Source organism: Podarcis raffonei, chromosome 3 (assembly GCF_027172205.1).
Source record: "Podarcis raffonei isolate rPodRaf1 chromosome 3, rPodRaf1.pri, whole genome shotgun sequence".
Taxonomy (NCBI): domain Eukaryota; kingdom Metazoa; phylum Chordata; class Lepidosauria; order Squamata; family Lacertidae; genus Podarcis; species Podarcis raffonei.
In genome coordinates this window covers 62,969,186-62,990,946 of record NC_070604.1, presented here as the reverse complement: position 1 = coordinate 62,990,946, position 21,761 = coordinate 62,969,186, and the positions used below count along the sequence as shown (strand labels likewise).

The 21,761-nt window shown below is 43.9% G+C and overlaps 1 protein-coding gene across 10 annotated transcripts in view; it reads left to right on the top strand.

Moving 5' to 3' along the window:
- The window catches only part of MAP7 (microtubule associated protein 7), a 114,077-nt gene that overhangs the window by 14,296 nt on the left and 78,020 nt on the right, over positions 1-21,761 (top strand). For 2 of the 10 annotated variants that reach the window (XM_053382015.1, XM_053382006.1), the window contains exon 1: positions 5,742-6,692. The exons of 2 other annotated variants lie outside the window; for them this stretch is intronic. In XM_053382015.1, coding sequence (XP_053237990.1) covers positions 6,560-6,692 — 133 coding nt within the window. In that variant the 5' untranslated portion in view covers positions 5,742-6,559. Of the gene's footprint in view, positions 1-5,736; positions 6,693-21,761 lie in introns of those variants that run through there. 6 more of the 10 variants (XM_053382011.1, XM_053382013.1, XM_053382014.1 and 3 more) reach the window with 6 other exon arrangements.

The following is a 21,761-nucleotide window of genomic DNA, read 5'->3' as shown; positions in this document are numbered from 1 at the left end:
GAGAAAAGAGGACGGCCGAAGGAGAGGTCCGCAGCGGAACAGGTAAACCCTAAGGGAAAGGGCGTGGTAGGAAGCCTGGACAGCTTCACCTGGCTGTGAGCAGTAGAGTGCCGCCAGAAAAGGGATAAAGGGTCTGGCTGTGAGCAGTAGAGTGCCGCCAGAAAAGGAACAAGGGAACTGGCCGTGGCAATAAGGTGCCGCCCCGCCAGACAGGGACGGGAAAAGGGAAAAGGGGAAACAGAGGTGGCAGTAGAGTGCCGCCAGTAAGGTTGGGGAAAGGGGAAACAGAGGGAAAATTATTTTGGTGTGTTTTGTGTGTTGCATGTTGGAATTATATTGGGGTGTGTTTTGTATGTTGCATGTCAGATACTCCAGTGGTTGAATTGTCAAGTGTGGGCCGGGGCTTAGCGTCCCCTTGGCCGAGCGATTGCAGGGCTGTGCATTTCTTAGCAACGCGAGTTCGCCAAGTCACAGCCTGTAGTGGTTGGTGTGTGAAAGGATCTTAAGCCCGGTTAGGAGCGGAGTATCTGAAGAAAAATGGGGTCTGGGGCAAGCTAACGTAGTCCTCTGAAATGCTTTTTAACCAACTGGAAAGCAGCTACGAAGCATGATGATTGGGTTCAAATTGAGAAGAGAGAGGATGAGGACATTATGTGAGGTTGATTGGCCCACCCAAGGAACTAATTGGCCCTCGGAGGGCAGATTTAATTTGCAACTAATCAACCCACTATATCAAAATATCTTGAACGTCCACCCAGACCAGATCCCTTATATTTCTACCTGGAAAACCAATGTAGAAAAGAATCCACCGTGGCTGAAAGCCTGCCGAGGCGACGCCCCACAAAATACAATTTGTGCAGTCCAACCGGCAGGGAAGTCAGAAAAGCCCCCGGTGATACCAGAGCAGGAAGGAGAAGAGGGGGAAGTCATTAAACCGCCGCCACCCTATGCTCCACCAACTGCCCCTCTAGCGAATCCCCCAGGCCCAGGGCCCCAGGACCAGGGAGGAGCCGGCCCTCAGCCTGAACCCTCCAAGGTTGATGAATTAGAGAGCAAAGAGGAAGAGGATGATGAGGAGTTTATGAAGGGACTAATTGAGTTAGCAAAGAAAGGAAAAATGTGGACACAGTATCAGACAATTGAGATTGCAACAGTATGTACAACCCTATGTGAAAGAAGTGGATGTTAGTTCCCATTTGTTAGCAGCAACCAGGGTGTCCCTCCATAAGTCCCATAAGGCACAGAAAAAGGGTGGGACTGCAATGATGCCTCTATGCAGAGTGTATGACCCACCAGCCCCCCCAGGACAGGGTGGGGAAGCACCACCATGCACTTATACAGTCCAACATGTGCCTTTTTCAAGTGCTGATGTGTGCAATTGGAGAAATTAGAACCCTACCTTTGAGGAGAACCCAGATGATATTGCCAACGCCCCATTATAAAGGCTGCCTTTGTAGCTCAGGCAGCGTCCGATATTCGCCAAAAGAAAAAATCCAGAAGCCTGAGGGGTTCATCGGCCATGGGCTGGAATAGATGTTGGAAATAGCTCAAACCACTTACAATCAGAGAGATGAGGAGGCCCAGAGAAAAAAGGAGAAGTATCAAACAAGGAAGTTGATGACATTACAGGCAGCCGCCCCCACCCCTCAGAAAAGAGGAAGTGCCCGGGGAGGAGGGCGAAGCCGTCTGGGGAGGAATCAGTGCGCCATCTGCCGACAGGAAGGGCACTGGAAGAGAGAATGCCCTATTCTATTATTAGGAAGAGATTTGTTGGTAAAGTTGCAAGCCCAAATTACCTTTAAGCCATCGGGAGAAGCCACATTGTCCACTATGTCACTTGGGAACTGGTTGTGGAGGCACCCCTGAGAGAGTACTGGCGCCTCATGATGGTAAAAGAAGAGGAGGGACCCATCCCCGCCAGTATTCTGGAACAAGTGAACCCCGCGGTATGAGCTGAAGGCAACCCCCCAGGAATGGCAAAGAATATCCCACCAATAATTGTGAAGCCCAAGCCATTTGTCAATCCTGTTGCAGTAAATAAGTATCCCATCCCACGAAGGGCGACTGAAGGAGTGTGGGTGCATCTAGAGCGACTGCTCCAACATAGGATCTTGAGGCAATGCCAATCATAGTGGAACACCCTTTTGTTACCAGTGAAGAAAGGAAGCAGGCTATTATCCTGATACCAGAACCAAAGAACTCCGTGGCTTTCTGGGGTCTGCAGGATTTTGTAGGATATGGATATTTAATTACAGCATCATTGCCAAGCCTCTACATGAGTCAACCAGAGGAACTGAGAGAGACCCCTTTGTTTGAGGCACAGAACAACAGCAAGCCTTCGTGGATTTGAAGAGGGCACTACAGCAAGCCCCAGCGCTTGGCATCCCAAACCCTGAGAAACCCTTTACTCTATTCGTGGATGAGGACCAAGGGACAGCGAAAGGGGTTTTGTGCCAAAAATTGGGAAGCTGGCAACAGCCAGTGGCATACCTATCTGAGCGCCTGACGCCTACAGAACAAGGCTTACCGCCGTGCATGAGAGCAGTTGTGGCAGTAGCCACCCTACTGAACAAAGCAGACAAATTTACTTTTGGCCAAGACACTGTTTGTGTGACCCCGCATGCAGTCCCAGCTCTGCTTGACATGAAGGGTACCTATTTCCTCTCCCAAGCAAAGATGATGAAGAATATTTTAGCAGGCCTGACCTCAAAGATGAAGCAAACCCCCACTGGCCTTCATGGTTTGTGGATGGAACCAGCTTTGTTAAGGCTGGACAGCGGAAGGCAGGCTATGCAGTGGTAGCCTTGGAAGACCAAGTGATCGAAGTGCAGCCACTCCCGCCTGGAACGTCGGCCCGGCTGGCATAAATAACAGCGCTCACCAGAGCCCTGACCCTAGCAAAGGGACAGAAGATAAACATTTATACTCTAAGTATGCCTTTCTGACTTTACATGCCCATGGAGCCTTATGGAAGGAAAGAGGTTTGCTTACCTCCAGAGGAAACCAGGTGGCCCACCCACAAGCCTTATTGAACCTTCTGGATGCTGTATGGGAGCCCAAGGCAGTGGCAGTTATCCATTGTTATGGACACAAAACTGGACTAGGAGAAGTGGCCAGAGGAAACCGACTAGCAGACAGGGTGGCCAAGGAAGCAGCCCGAGAACCAGCTCCCGCGTCAGTTATTGGAGCACTGGTCCCTGGAAGGATCTTGAACACCGCTGATAAGCCAATATACACCAAAAGGAGAGGGACACTGCAGATGCCCAGGGGCTGACCATGTCCAAAGAAGGATGGTACCTTACTCATGATGACAGAATATGGATTCCAGAGTCCCTTTCTCGGCAGATTACTCAGAGATACCATGAGTCCACCCACATGGGACCAGATGCCACAACCAGACAGCTGAAGCAGTGCTTCTACATAGCCCACCTTTATCAACTGGCAGCCCAGATTTCCAGGAAGTGCCTGCTGTGTCAAAAGAATAATCCCAGAACCGGACCCTTAGCTCCCCCGGGGATTCAGCATAGTGGAACTGCACCCATGGAAGACCTTGTTGTGGATTTCACTGAATTGCCCCGCTGTGGACTATACCGCTACCTGCTTGTGGTGGTCTGCACGTATACAGGATGGGTTGAAGCCTGGCCCACCAGAACTGAAAAGGCATTTGAAGTAACCAGGTGCCTGCTTAGGGAGATCATTCCCCGCTATGGACTACCTAGGTCAATAGGATCTGACAATGGACCAGCCTTTGTCCACTCAGTTTTGCAATAACCCCCCATGCTAGTCAAAATGTGCAGTTTGATAATTATGTGCAGTAATTCTCCCGAGATTTTTTCTTTTTCTTAACAGGTGGACCCAGGCCCACTGCTGTTACCTCACCCCTTGGGTCCACCACACTTAAGTGAAGAAGGCTATTTTAGATTGGACAGTTACACCAAATCCTGATGATCCTCTGAAGCTAACCATCTCCAGAAGAGCGCCAGACGGCTGGACAAGTGGATGGGAGGGACGCCCGCGGGCAGCGTCCCCAACGTAGAGACTTTTTTTCCCCAGCAAATTTTAAGGCACCGCCAGGACTTTTGATATTGGGGCCAGAACTCTTTGATATGGTCACTCCGTGTGTCAGGCCTCTGCAAGGGTGGATATATATTCCTGTGGGTATATGTTAATATATGTAGAGGGAGAAGCCCCTTTCGGATACAGTATGTTGGGAGGAAATCATGAGAGTATTAAGCATCCACAAGGACAGGTGGGAAAATTGGTTAAGATAATAGGCTCCTCCTTAGAGAGGTGGGACACAACCTCCCAAGAAGCAAGGCAGCTGATAGAGCACGAGTATCAGTGGGCCCTTCAGCAATAAAATAGATATGTCCCAGATAATAATGTCAGCATTTCAGCCACCATTGATCACATGGAAACAATGATAGCCAGGAACCCGCTGAAAACTACAGGAGGTGATCTATGGGGTTGGTTATATTCCTGGCTGCCTCATGGCAGTTGGCTCAGGCATATTGTGGTATTATTAGCAAGGTCGCTATTAATCCTTTTGCTTCTTTGCCTCTGTATACCCTGCTTGGTGCAATGCTTACAAGGTGTGATGCAAAAAAAATAAAATATCATGGCCCTTATTGTTCTCCCCCAGGATTATAAACCCAAGAGACCAGGACGAACCTAGGAGATAGGTTGTCCAAAAGAAGAGGAGGGAATTGAAAGGGTTAATCTCAATACTATCTGCACCTAAGCTAACTTCTGCTTTTGTGGTTAAGCAGCTAGCAAAAACCGCAATTGCAAGCTGTGAGCTACTTCCTCTTTGCAATTACTTGAGCTCTGCAAACCAGGAACTACTCTCTGCACATGCTCTTTGCTGCAGTAACGCAAGAGAAGAACACACGAACAAGGGAAGGAGGGGCGTTTAGCTAGCCATATGCCATATAAGGAAATAAGCTTAACCTTGCTAGCTGATTGGAGAATTTGAAGAGGTGGGAAGAGATGGGCAGACTCTCAGGTATAAAGATGCTTGTTTATTTGTATCTATGGGCCAGTCTTTTGGGAACGATCCCACTGGCCACCTCTGTGCACAGATTTCAATAAAACTTTTTTTCTCCAAAGAAGAATCTTTCCTGGTGCTTTTTGCTCTCTCTTCGGCCCTGGGGACGCAGGCAAACGATTCCCTGGCAAGGATAAGGCTTCAGCCTTCAATAGCACAAATGGGACTGTGTGCAGTTTTTTGTGGAAATGTAAAGGATTTTATGTTCAGTCAAGCATTTGGTTTGCCTTCTGTTTTCCCCCTTTTTTAATTTCCTTGCTGTGTGTGTTTGTTTGTTTGTGTATGTGTGTGTGTGTTTAAAAAAACACATTGTTATGCATTGTTACAATTTTAGCGTATATTTTGTGATCTGTTTCTCTATACATTTTAAGCTGCCATGAGCGGAAAGGCATAGTAAAAGGAAGTAAACCAACAAAGTTGTTCGTGAAATGGAATGTACAGGCAGACTTATGTACTATAAACAGCAAAGAGCACTGTCATGTTACACTTTGACTGCCGGAAAACTTTGATAAATACTTTGTCCTGTCCTCTTAAGTTGTTGTTACAAATAACCTTTGTGCTGCATCGAGTTAATGTTTGCCAAAGGGAACACCAGTTATTCATGCAAGGTGCATTGCCTCAGGTTTTTTTTAAAACCATCTTCTTATTTAATTGCACAAGAAAATACTTGTGTACCGGCTTGAGATTTTTGCCCTTTATGGAATATGCACCTACCTTCTTCGTGGAGCATGTTTTCCAATTGCAAGAACGGGAGCATTGCTGGAGAATTCAAAAGAGAAAGCCTGCTTTGGTAAAACTTGCAGACTCTGAGCTAAGGGAGGAACTGGCAAAAAATACTACCTACCTGCCTGCAGGCTAGTCGGCTTCCCTTCCTCAGAACTTGCCTGCTTGTGCAAGCAGGAGCTCCATCCTTCCTCCACCCAGTCTCCGAGGGAAGAAGGAGCAGCCCAGCCTGCTAGGTGGTTTCGGCCTTTTGTGCGCTGGCTTCCTCTGCCTCAGCAGCAAGCAAGTGCACAGAGGGAACATTCCGGCAGGCTGCTTTCCTGCAGCTGAGGAGACGACATTCACGGACCTCCTTTTGATTAGGATATGTCACTGTTGTCAGGGCAACTGTTAACGGTGGCGTATCATATTTTCTCCTCTTGGGCTGCCTGCTGAATATTTCAGTGTGCAGTAGCTGGAAAGAAGAAGAAGATACAGGGAGGGGGGGAAAGGTGCTGCATCAGGAAGGACAGAAGACGTGGGATCTGACTGAACAGGTTTAAAGGCGTCAGGAGGAGGAGGAGGTTTCCAAACCGATGGGCCTTTAATTAAGGCCTTTTATTTTATTTTGTCAAGGTGGAGGAAACTGCAGGCCCTCGTCTGCCAAGTGGATGTTGGTGTTCGTCAGCTGTTTGTGCACTGCTTATACCCCTACGGGATCTGTTACAAATGAAGGAGCTGCTTTGCAGCTAGCTAGCTGCTAAGTGGAGTCTGGGACTGATATATTGTAGTAAGGAAGAAGATAGCAACATGCCTGGCTCGGCAACCGCTATCCGGCAAGAGAGGCTAAAGAAGGCAGGCGTGAGGCCAAATACACCTGTTCTGTTCACCATTAATGAGGAAGATGAGCAGCAAAAGAATGGCAAATCCAAGAGACTGAAAGGTATGCAATACTTAATACAGGGAGCGAGGGCTCCCTGTAGGATATTCAGCTCAGCAAATAGTATATTTTGTTAGCTGTGTTGCTTATTCTTCCTAATGGGTAGGATTTGTCTGTTTTGTATCTCTGACTTTTTTGCATGCTGAACGTGTTTGTTTCTAGTGAAATATTATTGCTAGATTTCTGGATTTTAACTGTTCTGGGCTGTAAACCTGTCCCTTCTGCTTCTTGTTGTGATATGTTTATCACATAAAATAAAATGCTATATCTTTTTAGTCACACAGTCAGTTAACAGCGAAGCTCTGATAATGTAAAGAGGCATTTGTGTTTCTATTTAGGGAATAAGTGTTTGTTTTATTCCTTTGGCACGTTCTGATAAAACGAAGTCATTAAAATGGAGAAACCACCGAGGAAACCAGACGACTGAGGAAACTAACGCAATATGAAATTTTCAGCTGGTGTTTGTGCAGATTGTGGTGGCGTTATAGATAGTTGGGTACACATTTTTGCTCAAGTACAGTACTTAAAACATCTGACCCAAAACATCAATACTGTCCAGACATGCTTTGAAAGGAGGTTTTATAGAGAATTGCTTGGCAAAATCTCAACTAAACATCTGTAGTCATCATAATAGCTTCCCTTCCCCCAGGATTTTTGAGGTTCTGATTATCTGCCATTCAGTCTCAACCTTTGACCTGGGACTTGGGGTGACTGCACTTCTTACTGCTTTTTCACCTTTGCATTCTCAGCTGTGAGAATTGAAAATGTTACATTAGAATTCCTTCCTAACAGTACTGTGAAATCATGAAAAACGGCTGTCAGGTTTTTGGTAGTATTTATTAAGTAGGAGGACTTCACACAGTTCAGTTGTGTTGTTGACATTGTGATCATTTATTTTCCCTGTTCATTCAGCCAGATAACCCATGGGAGGGTTTGACAGGCTAATATTTACAGATTTAAACAGCATTCATGTTTACCTTGTGCTAGTTTGTTTGAAAATGACAGTTACATTCATGTGCTCAGCTGAATAGTTAACTCCCAGGAGGCTGGGTACTTCAAAATATGCACTTCAAAGTTTTTAAATGCTTGCTTGGAAATGGAGGAAAATTATTCAACAGTGAGCTATTGAATATTCGCTGTTCTAGTTAATCCCCACCCCAAGTCCCAAACTACTTATGTTGGGAAAGCCACAGCTACTTTAGCTTCTTGTTTATCTATTTTAATGTACGTATGTCATAATCCCAGTAGAAATTATATTCTATGCAATTACTGGGGGAAATTAACTTGGAGCAAATGGGCTTGTTAGAAACTGAGCCCTTCCAAACTTGTTTACTTTAGCACTTCAGTTTCCAGGACACAGATTCTTGTTTGGACATTCGCTTTCATGTTGAAGTGTCCATTCGGGTGCTCTCTTCAAAGTGAGTTTTGCATGATATTAAGGAGGGTTAACTTGGTGCCCTTACACCATGGTTAGGCAAACTGAGGCCTGGGGGCCGGATCTGGCCCAATCACCTTCTAAATCCGGCCCGTGGATGGTCCAGGAATCAGCATGTTTTTACATGAGTAGAATGTGTCCTTTAATTTAAAATGCATCTCTGGGTTATTTGTGGGGCCTGCCTGGTGTTTTTACATAAGTACAATGTGTGTTTTTATTTAAAATGCATCTCTGGGTTATTTGTGGGGCATAGGAATCCCCCCCCCCAAATATAGTCTGGCCTTCCACCAGGTCTGAGGGACTGTGGACCGGCCCCCTGCTGAAAAAGTTTGCTGACCCCTGCCCTACACTGTTGCTGCTGCTTATGTGTGCCAACAGATGGGGGCAATAATGTGTAAAGCTTCAAAGTACCATTTCCCCCAGCTTGCTGGAGTGAAACTCTCACCTGACTGTCATTTTAAAGTACTTTGAAGACTCACTATAAGTGCACCATCAAGACTGAGATTCATAACATGTTTACTTGGGGAAATTTTCCATTGATACAGGAGTACTGACTTCCATGTAAATTTTGTTAATATCTGGGGGTTTGGTTGCAATTCGTTTAGAAGAGATTTATAAATTTCAACCAGTTTTTCTGGGTGGTTTACATATGAAAGAAATAAGTATGTTTCTGTGTAAGACAAATACTGTACACATTGATGCATTTCAGATTACAATAAGATTAGGACTTATGAATTTGGTTCAGTGAAATCCTAAACAATATCATGTGATATTGCAGGAGAGAGTGACAGATCTGTTGGCCTATATGAAAGTGGATTCATTACATTGAAATCCTGATTTATTGGCCATTTATTGTATATTACGCTTTGTTTATGAATGTATTCTCCATATCCCAGTATTTGCAGTTAAGTCCACCTACCTATTACCAAAACAATTTGCTATTTCTTCTGAATGAAAAAAAGAAGAAGATGCTTGTTCAATTTCAGCTGGTGATGCTTGCAAGACCAGTGACCCTTTATCCTGATCTTTCTGATATCTCCTGTCAAAAACCCTGGAGAGCTGCTGTCAATATGTATAAGGCAACTTTCTAGGCTTCTTGCAAGCTGTTTAGTGTCCCTTCCTCTCCTTGTTCAGTAACTCTGTGCATTGAGCCTATGTTAATGGCTTTTCATTGTATGCTGTCCTTGTAAATCACTTCATGACTCTAATCTTCTCTAGGTGCTCCAGTACCTTTTGTTACTTGTATTTCTTCTAGCTGTGGTTTTCTAACTGTGTGATGGGCAAACGGAATTTTTGAATTGATAATGGCCATTATATACTTTCAGAGATGCACTTTGGACTCCCAGTGCACCAGAGGCCTGCCATTTCTTTTGTACACAACTGCTGATTCTTGGGTTCAGTGCACATTGATTCAGACAGAGTTGACAGAAGGAAAAGCAACCTGGTTTGGAAAAACAAAACAAAACACAAAACCCCAGTCATGCAAATCAGTCCTTGAATTTCTGGTGTCATTTCTTCCCCTCCTGTGCAAAGCTTCTTGAAGTAGTGCTAAAACAAATGGCCTTTAGCAGTTCAGTAGCACACATGTGGAGCATCTTGGGTAACAACTTAAGTAAGCTAATCATAAACTTGTTTTAGCTGGTAGACTTCTAAGCGATGGAGTCGAATTCCTCATCTAGATGGATCTATCTCTTGATTTAGAAAAGTATGACTCAACAGAATGTAAGGAATAGCCATTATTTTAGATACCATTGTTTGTGGCTTAAGGTTTATATTTTTGATCTGTCCATTGAACAAGGGAAAGTCGTTGGTTTTGGGATTTTTTACTTTAAAAGATATGACTGTAGAGCTAAGTGACTTAGCCTACAGTACTAACCCCACTTGCTTGGGAGTGCTTGCTACTGACTTACTTCTGAGTAGATACAGTCAGGCTTGCACTGTTACTTTGAAGCCTTTGAAGCAAAACGTTAACTACAGTATTCTTTAAAGACAGACTCTTCTTTTCTGTATTGCTACCTGTTCATCCAGGGATACGGGTGGCGCTGTGGGTTAAACCACAGAGCCTAGGACTTGCCGATCAGAAGGTCAGCGGTTCGAATCCCCGCAACGGGGTGCACTCCTGTTGCTCGGTCCCTGCTCCTGTCAACCTAGCAGTTCGAAAGCACGTCAAAGTGCAAGTAGATAAATAGGTACCGCTCCAGCGGGAAGGTAAACGGCGTTTCCGTGCACTACTCTGGTTTGCCAGAAGTGGCTTAGTCATGCTGGCCACATGACCTGGAAGCTGTACGCCGGCTCCTTCGGCCAATAAAGCAAGATGAGCGCTGCAACCCCAGAGTCAGTCACGACTGGACCTAATGGTCAGGGGTCCCTTTACCTTTACCTTACCTGTTCATCCAGATGCAATGTTAGTATTTGTTTAACATTAACCAGCCAAATATATCTATTGGAAAAAGAATATTTCAATGCATTGAACATTTTGGTAAGCCATACGTATGTTATATATAACAACAACTTCTCCTATGTCTTAAAAGTGATGTCTCTCTATTTAGTACTCATTTCAGGTACTGACTTTTGTGATAACAAGTTTGTGGCTGACTTTTGTAATTAAGCATCTATGTTTCTTGTAATTTTGATATATTTTTTTTAGTAAACAAATAAATTGAAATCTAAATGTTTAAAGAGGAAATGAGGCAGAAAGAATCTTCAGTCAGCTGATAACAAGGGCAGTCAAATGTGTTCTGGGCCTGTGAACAATAATATCAATTCTCTCTTTCTCTCTGACACTTTGAAAACAAACGAAGAAAAGGCCCCTTTTTTCTAAACTTTGGTGCATGGCAGGGATGTCTGTGATGATCACAGAAGTTTAACATCTGATGCTTTCATGCTAATGATACTGTGTGACTTCGTTTCCAGCAATGAGCTTTATTTTATTCATCCAGAAAGATGAGAGAGATTTATTTTAATAGCAGCTATGTATTTTGTAGTCTTCATTGTTCTGAAAGTGTGTTATGTGTGTATGTATGGGGCATGGGAAGTTGTATCTAATTTTGTGAAAGTAGGCAGTGGGCTATTTTATTGTATTTGCTCTAGAAGATAGGACTGAGAAACTTGACTTTTTCAGTTGATAGGACTTATGATCTTAGTCGTCATAAAAAGTGATATGTGGTAGTCAGGGGTGTACGTAGGGGTTGGTTAGGTTGGCCCCCACCAAGGGTCCAGGCCTAGGGGGGCACAAAAATCACACCCCTCCACTCTGGCTTGGAGTGACTTATAGCCTGCCCACCTACCTGCTCTCTTGGCTGCGCCTCCACTGTTCTGGGTGGCTGGGTGAGGTGTGCAGGCTCCTCTGTGTGACTTGGTGGAGGAATCTGTTCACTGGCATGGACTATCACAGCAACCCTATGGGGCCTCCTCCACGGTCAGCCAGTGCTGCAATAGAAGCCAGTTGGGCTTGGAGAGGAAAAATAGGAGGGAACAGGCAAGAGTTGCAGGAAGAGGAAAAAGGAAGGGAGGAAGGCAGACAGGCAGGCAGGAAGACAGACTGATGGAGGAGGAGGTAGTGGAACAGAGTGGAGAAGACCTGACCCCAGTGGCTGTGGAGGAAGTCATTGATGGAGCACGAAAGGTGATGAAAAGCAAACTTTTGAGTTTCTGGTTCATTGTTACACCCAGCTTCAGAGGCACCAATACAATTCCTTTCCAAAGGAGCAAGGGACAAGGGGTGCTGATACATCCCCTTGCCAAGGGTTAAAGGGAGCCTAGGTAGGCCTCTGGTGGTAGTTGTGGATATTGAAATCCAGAGAAGGTACACAGGGCAAAAAAACTGGAAATGCAAGCCTTTTCTTTCACAGCTGAGCCAGTGGTTGTCTGTCTGAAACTTGGCTCTTAAATATGAAAAGACAGGCTGGTTCCCATGCTGGCTTATTTTTTTACATCTTACCTAGTACTTGTACCAGTTCAGGTATGGGATGCTTTACTTGCCATGATAGATGGCAGAAGCTGAAGCAATCTAGAACTTGGTGAAAACATCGAAGCTGTGCCCATCTATGCTGGCTTATCTTAACCTTTGAAGGAAACTAGATGCCTCACTCTTTACATAAACAATTCTTATTCCTGTCCCAACACACCCACATAAACTGCATTAGCTCACTTACTCATAAAGCTCTTATTGTACCTTTCTATTCTTCAAAAAAAGAAAAAAAAAGCCACCCTCCCTTCACAGAATGGAAAAACCCGTCTTTCCAGTGTTGTATTAGTGAACTGAAAAGCTGCTACCAAACCTTGCCTTACCAGGAACAGCAGGGCCGCTCCTAATAGCCATTTTATGACACAGATGGCATTGATATGCTATAGGAGGCTGTGGCCACAGCCCTAAATTAGATAATGAGCAGTGTTTGGTCTCTGCACCTTTCTCTTGTAAGTGTAGTAGTGTCTGTGAGGCTCTGCTTTTTGGATGCCTTGTTATTGTCAAGGGTGTACTTTTTGTCTCTTCCTCATTACTGCTTGCACTGGTCTTGATTATCAGTGTATGACCTGCCTTTCCCTGAATTAGCCTGCAGCCATTCCTTATGGCTGTTGGAATCAAATGTGATGCTTGTATGTATTCCTTGCTCAGTAGCTTCATCTGCTGACAGGAGGTGGGGAACTCATGGTCCTCCATATGTTGTTGGACTACAGCTTCCATCAGCCCCAGACAGCATGGCCAATGGTCAGGAATTATGAGAGTTACGACGTAGCAACATCTGGATGGCCACAGGTTTCCCACTGTGGTATTCCTACCCATACCCAACAGAGGAGCAGTCAGGGGTCAGTTGCAGTTGGCATTGCATCTTAAAACAAATTCACATTATAAAAGTATACATGCACAAAATATTCTATTAAATGTGTATCCCACCCTTCAAAGGATCTCAGAATGGTAATAACCAATAATATTATAATAAATTTATTGATTCATAGATATAAAATAAACTTGGTTTTTGGGTGAAGAAGAAAAAACATTTTTAGAAGACTGGTGAAAGTGCATTCCTTGCTCGGTCAGCACCTTTTTTAAAAAAAATTCTAGTTCTGGACTGAGCTTTGAAAAAAAACCTGTTTCTATGGGATTTAGTTTGAACTAGGAAAAGCCTATTGGGTGGTGCCCGTAATATCATACCTTCAAAAACTCATACACAAACGTCCTATTTTGCAACTTATTTTAATACATTTATAAATATGAAAATTTGTATTCACTCATTTCAAAATGAGGAGATTATCACTGCTCAGTGGTTAGAGCAGGCTTCCTCAATCTCGGCCCTCCAGATGTTTTTGGCCTACAACTCCCATGATCCCTAGCTAGCAGGACCAGTGGTCAGGGATAATGGGAATTATAGTCTCAAAACAACTGGAGGGCTGAGGTTGAGGAAGCCTGGGTTAGAGCATCTGTTTTGCATACAGAAGGTCCCAGGTTCAATCCCTAGCATCTCCTGGTAGGGCAGGGAAAGTGTCCTTTCTGAAACCCTGGAGAGCTTCTGCTAGTCATTGTAGAAAATACTGTACCTCGATGGATGAACTATCAGATTCCATATATAAGGAAGCTTCCTGCATTCATAAGTTGCCTAATGCACATACAGTGGTGCAAGATCAGGACTGATGTACATTCCTGACATGGGTAGTAACATGCTAATCAGACAAACAGTTCTAGGGAATTGAAGTCATATTCACTGTAAACCAGGCACTAGTAACCTGCATATAGCCAAAGTTTATTTATTGCAATGCAGTAGTTCTGCCTGTGGTGGATTACCAGATCTCTTTCAAGACTGGGTAATGCATTGAACAGAGCACAGAACTACCCGATAACCTTCAAGGTCCCTTGTAGTGTGTGCTGCTCATCTCCCTTGGTTTAGAAACGGAGCAAATAGATTATCCTATTCATTTGACTTGGGTTCATATCCTATAGTACTTTCAGCGTTATGAAAAGGTGACTGACTTTTGAGGTAAAATGCATATGCTATCATGCTGCAAATATATATTTGGGCAAAAACAAACAAAAAAAACTTTGTGTGTGCAATACAGACTAACTGCCTTTTATTTTTGAAAAAAAAATGCTTGGGTGAGGGAGGCAGAAGGAGAATCCACAATATTTAGATAAGCAGATGTACTCTATCATTGGATTATGTTAGAAGAGGCTACAAAGGGAGTGTAAAGCAAATTTGGATAATTGGGAAATAGGGATTCTACTTTATGTACAGATGGATACTGATAGACCATAAGGAAAACAATAAAGGCTGATTCAGCTGTTCAGTCCTTAATACAATACAATTTTGGGATGTCCCACAAAAGGAATCAAACCTTTGAATCAGCCCTCCCACTTGCATTTATCTCCAACAAAATCTGTGGACTTCCCACCTCCCAATATTCCTTTTGTTTGCAGATGTAAAGGTTTGCAAGAATGTGGAATATGCCAGCTCTCTCTGCCTAGGTTCAGGCATATGTGATAGGCAAGCACACAGACACACAAATACCAGATGGCAGGAGCCATCTGTAAATAAAATAGAGCAACAGTAGCCAGATGCAGAATGATGGTGTTTTGGCCAAGTTGATTATGAGCCACACTCTGCTTATTGTATAGCAGAAGCTTTTAAGGTTCTGTGTACTGGGAGCCATTAGCAGGACCTTGTACAGTGGTACCTCGGGTTACAGACGCTTCAGGTTACAGACTCCGCTAACCCAGAAATAGTACCTCGGGTCAAGAACTTTGCTTCAGGATGAGAAATCGCCTGGTGGCGGTGGCGGGAGGCCCCATTAGCTAAAGTGGTACCTCAGGTTAAGAACAGTTTCAGGTTAAGAACGGACCTCCAGAATGAATTAAGTTCCTAACCTGAGGTACCACTGTATTCCCACCCACTGCTTCTCTGGTCCCCTCTCCCCTACTTTTGTCTTAGAACAACATTGAAATGCATTGTTGCTTTTTGTAGCAGGACATCTTGTAGTTGAAACATAAAATGAAACTGAGCACTCCCAAGGAGACCAGGAGACCATTTTTATGAGATATGAGGCAAACCCTAATACAGGGGTGTGGAGCCTGTGGCCTTTCAGATGCAGTTGGACCACAACTCCCCTTATCTCTGACCATTGCTTATGGTGAGGGTTGAAGTCCAAAAGCAACGTTTGAACGGTGGAATTTTCTTGGTGTTGCATCACACATGGCCCAGACACGAAGAATATCTATGCTTGGGACATGGGAGTGGACGTTTTGTTTCTGCAGCCCCTCCCCCGACCTATATTGCCTGTCAGAGGGGCAGGCACCTGTGTGCATTGGTCTCAGTAATGTTGCTGCTGACGTGTGTAGGCCCTGACACACATGACAGGTTATAGGCATAGTAGAGGACAGTGAAAAAGGCTGCAGTTCACTTCTGTGCCTCACTACATGCATGTCCTTCACGTATCTAGGTGTGAAAGCAATATAAGTTCTTTTAAAAATGCAAATAGTGGCTGCAGGGGACCCAAGCAGTAGCAAGATTGCCCTGGTCCTGCTAAAGTCACATTGCTGAAGCTGCTATTTGCACAAGGAGGCAGTTTTCATTATGGCCACCACTGGGTGGAGGAAAGAGGGTTAAACTCCCCCTCTCCATCCCCTGTGACCCTGCTGCTGCTCCATTCCTCCTGCAGCTGCTATTAGTGGGTTGTGGTTTTTTAAAAATATATAATTGCATCAAAGCCAAATCTAGGGGAGCGCGACCGGTGTGGTTGCACTGGGTGCAGAGCTTCTGGGGTGCTGCAGCAGGCACCACAACTATGATATCTGGTGGAAGGCAAGATTTTGGCGTACACAGGGCAGCACTGAAATTTGAGGTGCCAAGGTCTGCCACTGATTTCATTCACACAATGTGTCTAGTTTGGCCCCTAAAAACTGTTCCTGAAACCTACCCCTGGCAGATACTTTCCCCTGATGCTTCAGTTTCCAAAGTGTCCTTGGGATGCTTGATTGTGCCCTGGTGTTTCTAGTTTCACTGGGCAGCAATGATCCTAGAGAGAATTTCCATCCATCCCATCCCCACACCCTTCTGGTTGGTTGCCTTGTGCTGCTCTTTTACTGGCAGGAGGAAGTGGATGTGAAATCCTCATCATCTCTGAGCAGCATGTGCACCTATTACTTCCATGGATAGATCCTGAGCTGGCCTTGCTAGAGGAGGGGTGGAATGTAGACGTCTGATTTCATTACCTCTCTAATTGCCCATCACTGTTGTGTCACTGTTACAGTGCTGATTGAACGCTTCTGATGGACCTTGAATTCAGCTTTTTGTTTCCAAACTCCTTTATGATTTAAGGCATCTCAAGGATAAGACAACTCCACTGACCCTGCAGTCCAATTCAAAGCTTTTATCACAATGATGATTCCAGTAACAAGACGGAAACTGACTGGGAACATTAAGAAACTAATCTTAGGTTTGCCATTTGTCCAGAAAATTCCAGACATGCCAGGAAATTGGATGCCTAAAATGGCGTCCTAGGGGAATTTTAGAATTTTAAGAGATGTCTAGAATTTCCCGTATGTATGGCAACCCGGTTCTTTTTTCGGTTTTCTGTTTTTTTTCTTCCCCAACTGAGCAGCGGAAAGTATGTCCCCCTCCCCTTACATGGGAGACCCAAAGCACATTTTAATTGAGCATATTGTTATACCAGAGTCATTAATGAAAACTCTCTTGTCCTTCATAAGAGGAAAAAAATAACCTGTAGCTCTAAGATATTGCTTGTCTGATATAATCAGTGACTTGGAGTGCACTTTATGTTATCTGCTTGATTTTTTTGCCCTAGTTAGTTTTGCAATATGATTTCAGCTATTGACAAGAAACGAATCTAACTCTTTCATTCTTGGCAGATGTTCATATATGACCTAATATGGTATGTTGAGCCAGACAGATTCTTATTTATGATGCAAAATGGATTACTTTTTGTGAGATACGTTGCAAATGTTTGTAATGCTAACCTTTTTATATTTTTCTCATTAGAGTTGCAGGAAGCTAGTGCTGTAGGACTTGCTTGCTTAAAGATTAATGTGATCTTTGACATGACTCATCTTATGTTATTTCCTGAGGCTTTCTGGCTGTTGAAGACTGCTTACCATGCCTTTTCTACTTAATAACTATTGCACTTCACTCTCATAGGAGGGTTGGGTTCACAAGGTTGGGTCACTTGGAACCTTCACTAGACAGTCAAACAAAATACTGCTTTTAAAAAATAATATACAAATGGTTATGGTTGGTTTGAACCAAATTGAACTGATTTTGGAGGTCTATTCCTCTGAGTGTTAGCCAGGTGAAAAGGCAGTGGATTACCTCAGCTGCAGTCAGCACCATGACGCAACCCTTGGCTCTCCATTGGTGTTGTAAGTTTATTTAAGATATGTAAGTTTGAACAGTGGTTTCCCCTTCTGACAGTAGTAGATGTTATTTGCAAAAACTGCACACAGGTATTGATTTGCACGCTGTTCCCTTTACGAGTATTCACTGTGTTGCAGACTGCATCTGAGGTAAAGCCTAAGGTTGTAATAAATGAATTATCTAAGGGTGCTTCCTTGGTGTCATGAAAGGGCAGTGATTAGTTAGTTAGTTAGTTAGTTAGTTAGTTAGTTAGTTAGTTAGTTGTTTCCCCATTACTATATATTTTACAGTTGGTGAGGGGGAAGAGGTGCTTGTGAAATCTTCTGCCTCAGTTGCCAAAATAACTTGGCTATATACTTGGATACTATATATTGTGACTTGGTTGGGAAGGGAGCACTGTTTGCTGCTAGGAACCACTTGCCTGGTGGGGCAAAGGTACAGCAAAAGCCTCCCAGAACCTTTGTCACCGCTGTGTACTAGGATGGTGTCTGCTCATTCCCAGCTGCACCACTGCCTTTCCCTTCCACCTTACGGTAGGTGGCAGTGACACAGCTGCCAGGAGGCTATTATTGCGGCTCTGCCCTGCTGAGCAAATGGCCTTTGTTTGCTGCTGCTGCTCCTCCTCCTCCTTAGGCATCCGAATGTCTTAGGCCAACCCTGCCAGGTCATAACAAGCAATTACATTTACATGAGATCTCATTTTTTCTAACCAGTCATTTATCTGAGTTCTTAATTATGGCATGTTTGCGGTTATAGATAAAGTAATATGTAGTTTATGACACTCCTCAAATGGCAATGAATGCCTGGCATGATGTGGAATTATTCTTTTTGTTTAGCCCTGATAAGCACAAGTGCATACAAACATTAAAATGCTTAATACTATAGCTTGTGTCTCTTTGTGTGTCTCAGACATACTCAATCTCATTTCCCTTTAGGTAGGTAAGAGGCAAGTCACAGAGGGCTGCCAAGGATAATAGGTTTTCACATTTTATATCCAACCTTCTTTTAGACATTTGATAGTGAGCAAATGTTTTGGTGTGTTGACTGTGGGGATAATATTCAAGTTATTTTAAAGCCACTCTTATTTCTCTAGTTTGTTCACTGAAAAATATGTGCACACTAGAGCCATGCTTCTTAACCTTTTTAAACTGCTTTAAGAATCTGCTGGAGCCTATGCACACACCCCTGCCGGAAAAGACACATAAACACATACAAAATTTTGCATACAATTTCTTTTACTGCATGGGGGGAAAATCATTTTTTGTTCACATATCCCCTGAAGTCTACCATGGACCCCAGTTTAAGAACCCCTCCTGCACTAGAGCAAAAATATTCCACTAGCCCTTTTGTAAGCAAGGCAGACCATCATGATCCTTAGCAGAAATTGAAGCAGAGCATACAGAGGTCATGCACTTCAGGGGAAAGCATTGGGAACTGATTTCTCAATATTGCAATTTCAGAATTCTTCAGGAACCTAAATTTGTAGTATTGAAGCTAAAGCCATTACTTTCATTCTCTTTGAATCCGTTTGTCCATACAGTGTACCTCAGGTTAAGTACTTAATTCGTTCCGGAGGTCTGTTCTTAACCTGAAACTATTCTTAACCTGAAGCACCACTTTAGCTAATGGTGCCTCCTGCTGCCGCTGAGCCGCCGAAGCACGATTTCTGTTCTCATCCTGAAGCAAAGTTCTTAACCTGAGGTACTATTTCTGGGTTAGCGGAGCCTGTAACCTGAAGTGTATGTACCCTGAAGCGTATGTGACCATACAGAAGGTACCACTGTATTTCACCAAGATCAGCTTGAGGTCTTTGTGGGGCCCCTCCTTCTTTGCAAGAGCATAGTGTTTGTTTGCTCAGGAAGTCAGTAAAAAGGGTAAGTTAAGAACCATGGAAGTGTTGGGAGAGCTGTGTGGAGGCTAAGTTAGGAAGAGTGAAATATGAACTCTCAAATTTGTAGGGGCTGCTGCTTGAACACAATGGAAGTTTGTCTTTATGCAGGAAGTCTTTTCTCCAGTAAGAGGATGGCCATGTGGCCTACTTCACAGAGCATAGTCCTCTATTTGAAGAGCCCTTGATCCAAGTCCCATTTAAAGATAAGGAGCCATAAAAAAGCATTAAGTTTATCACTGACGGTTAGCTCATTGAACAACAGACTGAGCAGGCAGTCTCCTAGTTTCAGTCTTCCCCCACTATGCTGTGATGTATTGCATTTCTGTTTAAATTACAGTAATTTTTTCCAAATTTGCATCTATATCTCTGTATTAGCATATTCAAATTTTGTGCAAATCAGTTTCCTCTTTTGTCCTTTTTCCTTGCAATGCTTTTGTTCTTTTTGTGATACATAAATAGGCACCTTCGAGACAATGCTGCTTGCCAAATTTCCCTAGCCCATGATTCAACTTCCCTACAGGACTTCCTGAGTACCAACAAAACATGAGAAATGGCTGGTTTGGGGCTTAACTCTGTGGGTCCTCTAGGCCTCCATGGGCTGCTGGCAGTTGCCTGGCAAGATGCCCTGTGTGCTGGCATCAGTCACTCTTTGAAAAAAACTTCTACCGATGTTTTTGTCACTGCCAGAAAGAGCTACCACAGATAGAAGAGTTGGGTTAGAAGGAAGCTTAGCTATCCTTTCACAATTGGTATCATGTGTGATTGCCAATTTCAGTAAGGAGAATCTGAAGAGGGGTGGGGGTGGGGACTGAAGTCTGTCCTTCCTGCTCCTGAATATAGGTGAGGGCAGCCCGACAATCCAGGTCAATCTTCTGTTAATCCAGGGAAATACTCCTTGCGTCAGCTAGTTGACCTGGACTGTGATCCCCAGACTGGGCCAGATTCCCACTGTTATTCCAGTAACAGACTGGAAGATCATATCCATGGTAATTAATCACCAGTAATGAAGTAGCGCTCTTGAAGTCTAGACTAGCTCAGTGGCTTTTCTGCAAAGGAGAACTGAGTGTGCCAAATGGAAACCTGTTCTGCTGTTTAGCAGCTGGCAGGGGGCTGCTTTCACTGAACGAACTCAAGGTGTATATTCAACGATCCATTCTGTGCAGGCTTTAGCTGTGGCTGCATAATTTTGCATTATGAGAATCTTGTTTTTCATTTTTCCAATAAAGTTTTTTTCCAAGCAAGTTTGTAGTGCAATCCTATAGATAATCGTAAAGAACTACCGGTAATTCTCCTTTAGTCTAGTTTAGTATAGGATTACAGTCTTGTAGTTACAAATGTAAGGCTTGAAAGTACGTAGACAAGACTCCTGAATTTCAGAAAAGGTTACAGTAGGTGGTCTTCCTAAGGGGTTGGGCTTGATTGTTCTTTGTCCCTACCTGTTTCCAGCAGAGGCAGAATAGATTATGCAAATATAGGCAAATTTGCTTGATTCATACCAGAATTCTGATTTCATGTGTGCAGAATCTGTTAATTTGGAAGAGATTCTGCACAGCCCTGTAGCCACTAGGGGTGTGTGTGTGTTTGTGTGCACATATCATGCACACCCAGAATCATGTTTCAGTGTATACCTATGCATGGTATGGTACCTCCCAGCCAATTGCTCCTCAGAGGCTGAAGGAGTCTCACCATTTCTTCCTCCCATCCAAACAGCTTCATTTCATCTAGACGTTAGTTGCACTGCATGTTGGGGTTTTTCAAATTCATCTATGCATGCATATGTTAATAGGGAGAGTAGGAAACCAGGTAGAGTTCTACTGACTCCAGAGAGAAAAAGAATTTGACAGTTACCTGAACCTTTTCTGACAGGGCTTCCAACTTCAGAAGCCCTTTGCTTCTTTATCTTATCCGCTTGAGATACAGCTACGTAAGTAGATGGTATGGTCTGGAACCATTTGTGTGTAGATGTGAACTCCTTGGTATTATTCTGGACCCATCAAGGGGCAGGTTCCTGTTCACATCCTTCCCCTCGCATTAAAAAAAGTTCAGCACCCCTTTCCCTGTTGTTGTTTAGGCGTGTCCGACTCTTCGTGACCCCATGGACCAGAGCACGCCAGGCACTCCTGTCATCCGCTGCCTCCTGCAGTTTGGTCAAACTCACGTTAGTAGCTTCAAGAAAGCTGCCAAACCATCTCGTCCTCTGTCGTCCTCTTCTCCTTATGCCCTCAATCTTTCCCAACATCAGGGTATATAATTCTTTATGTTTTTGAATCACAACGTTCTATGTATCTTCACCAAACAAACAACACACACACACACACACACACACACACACAAGCCGATTAGGACATTGTTGGCAAACTCAGTAGATGTTTCACAAAAAACAACAG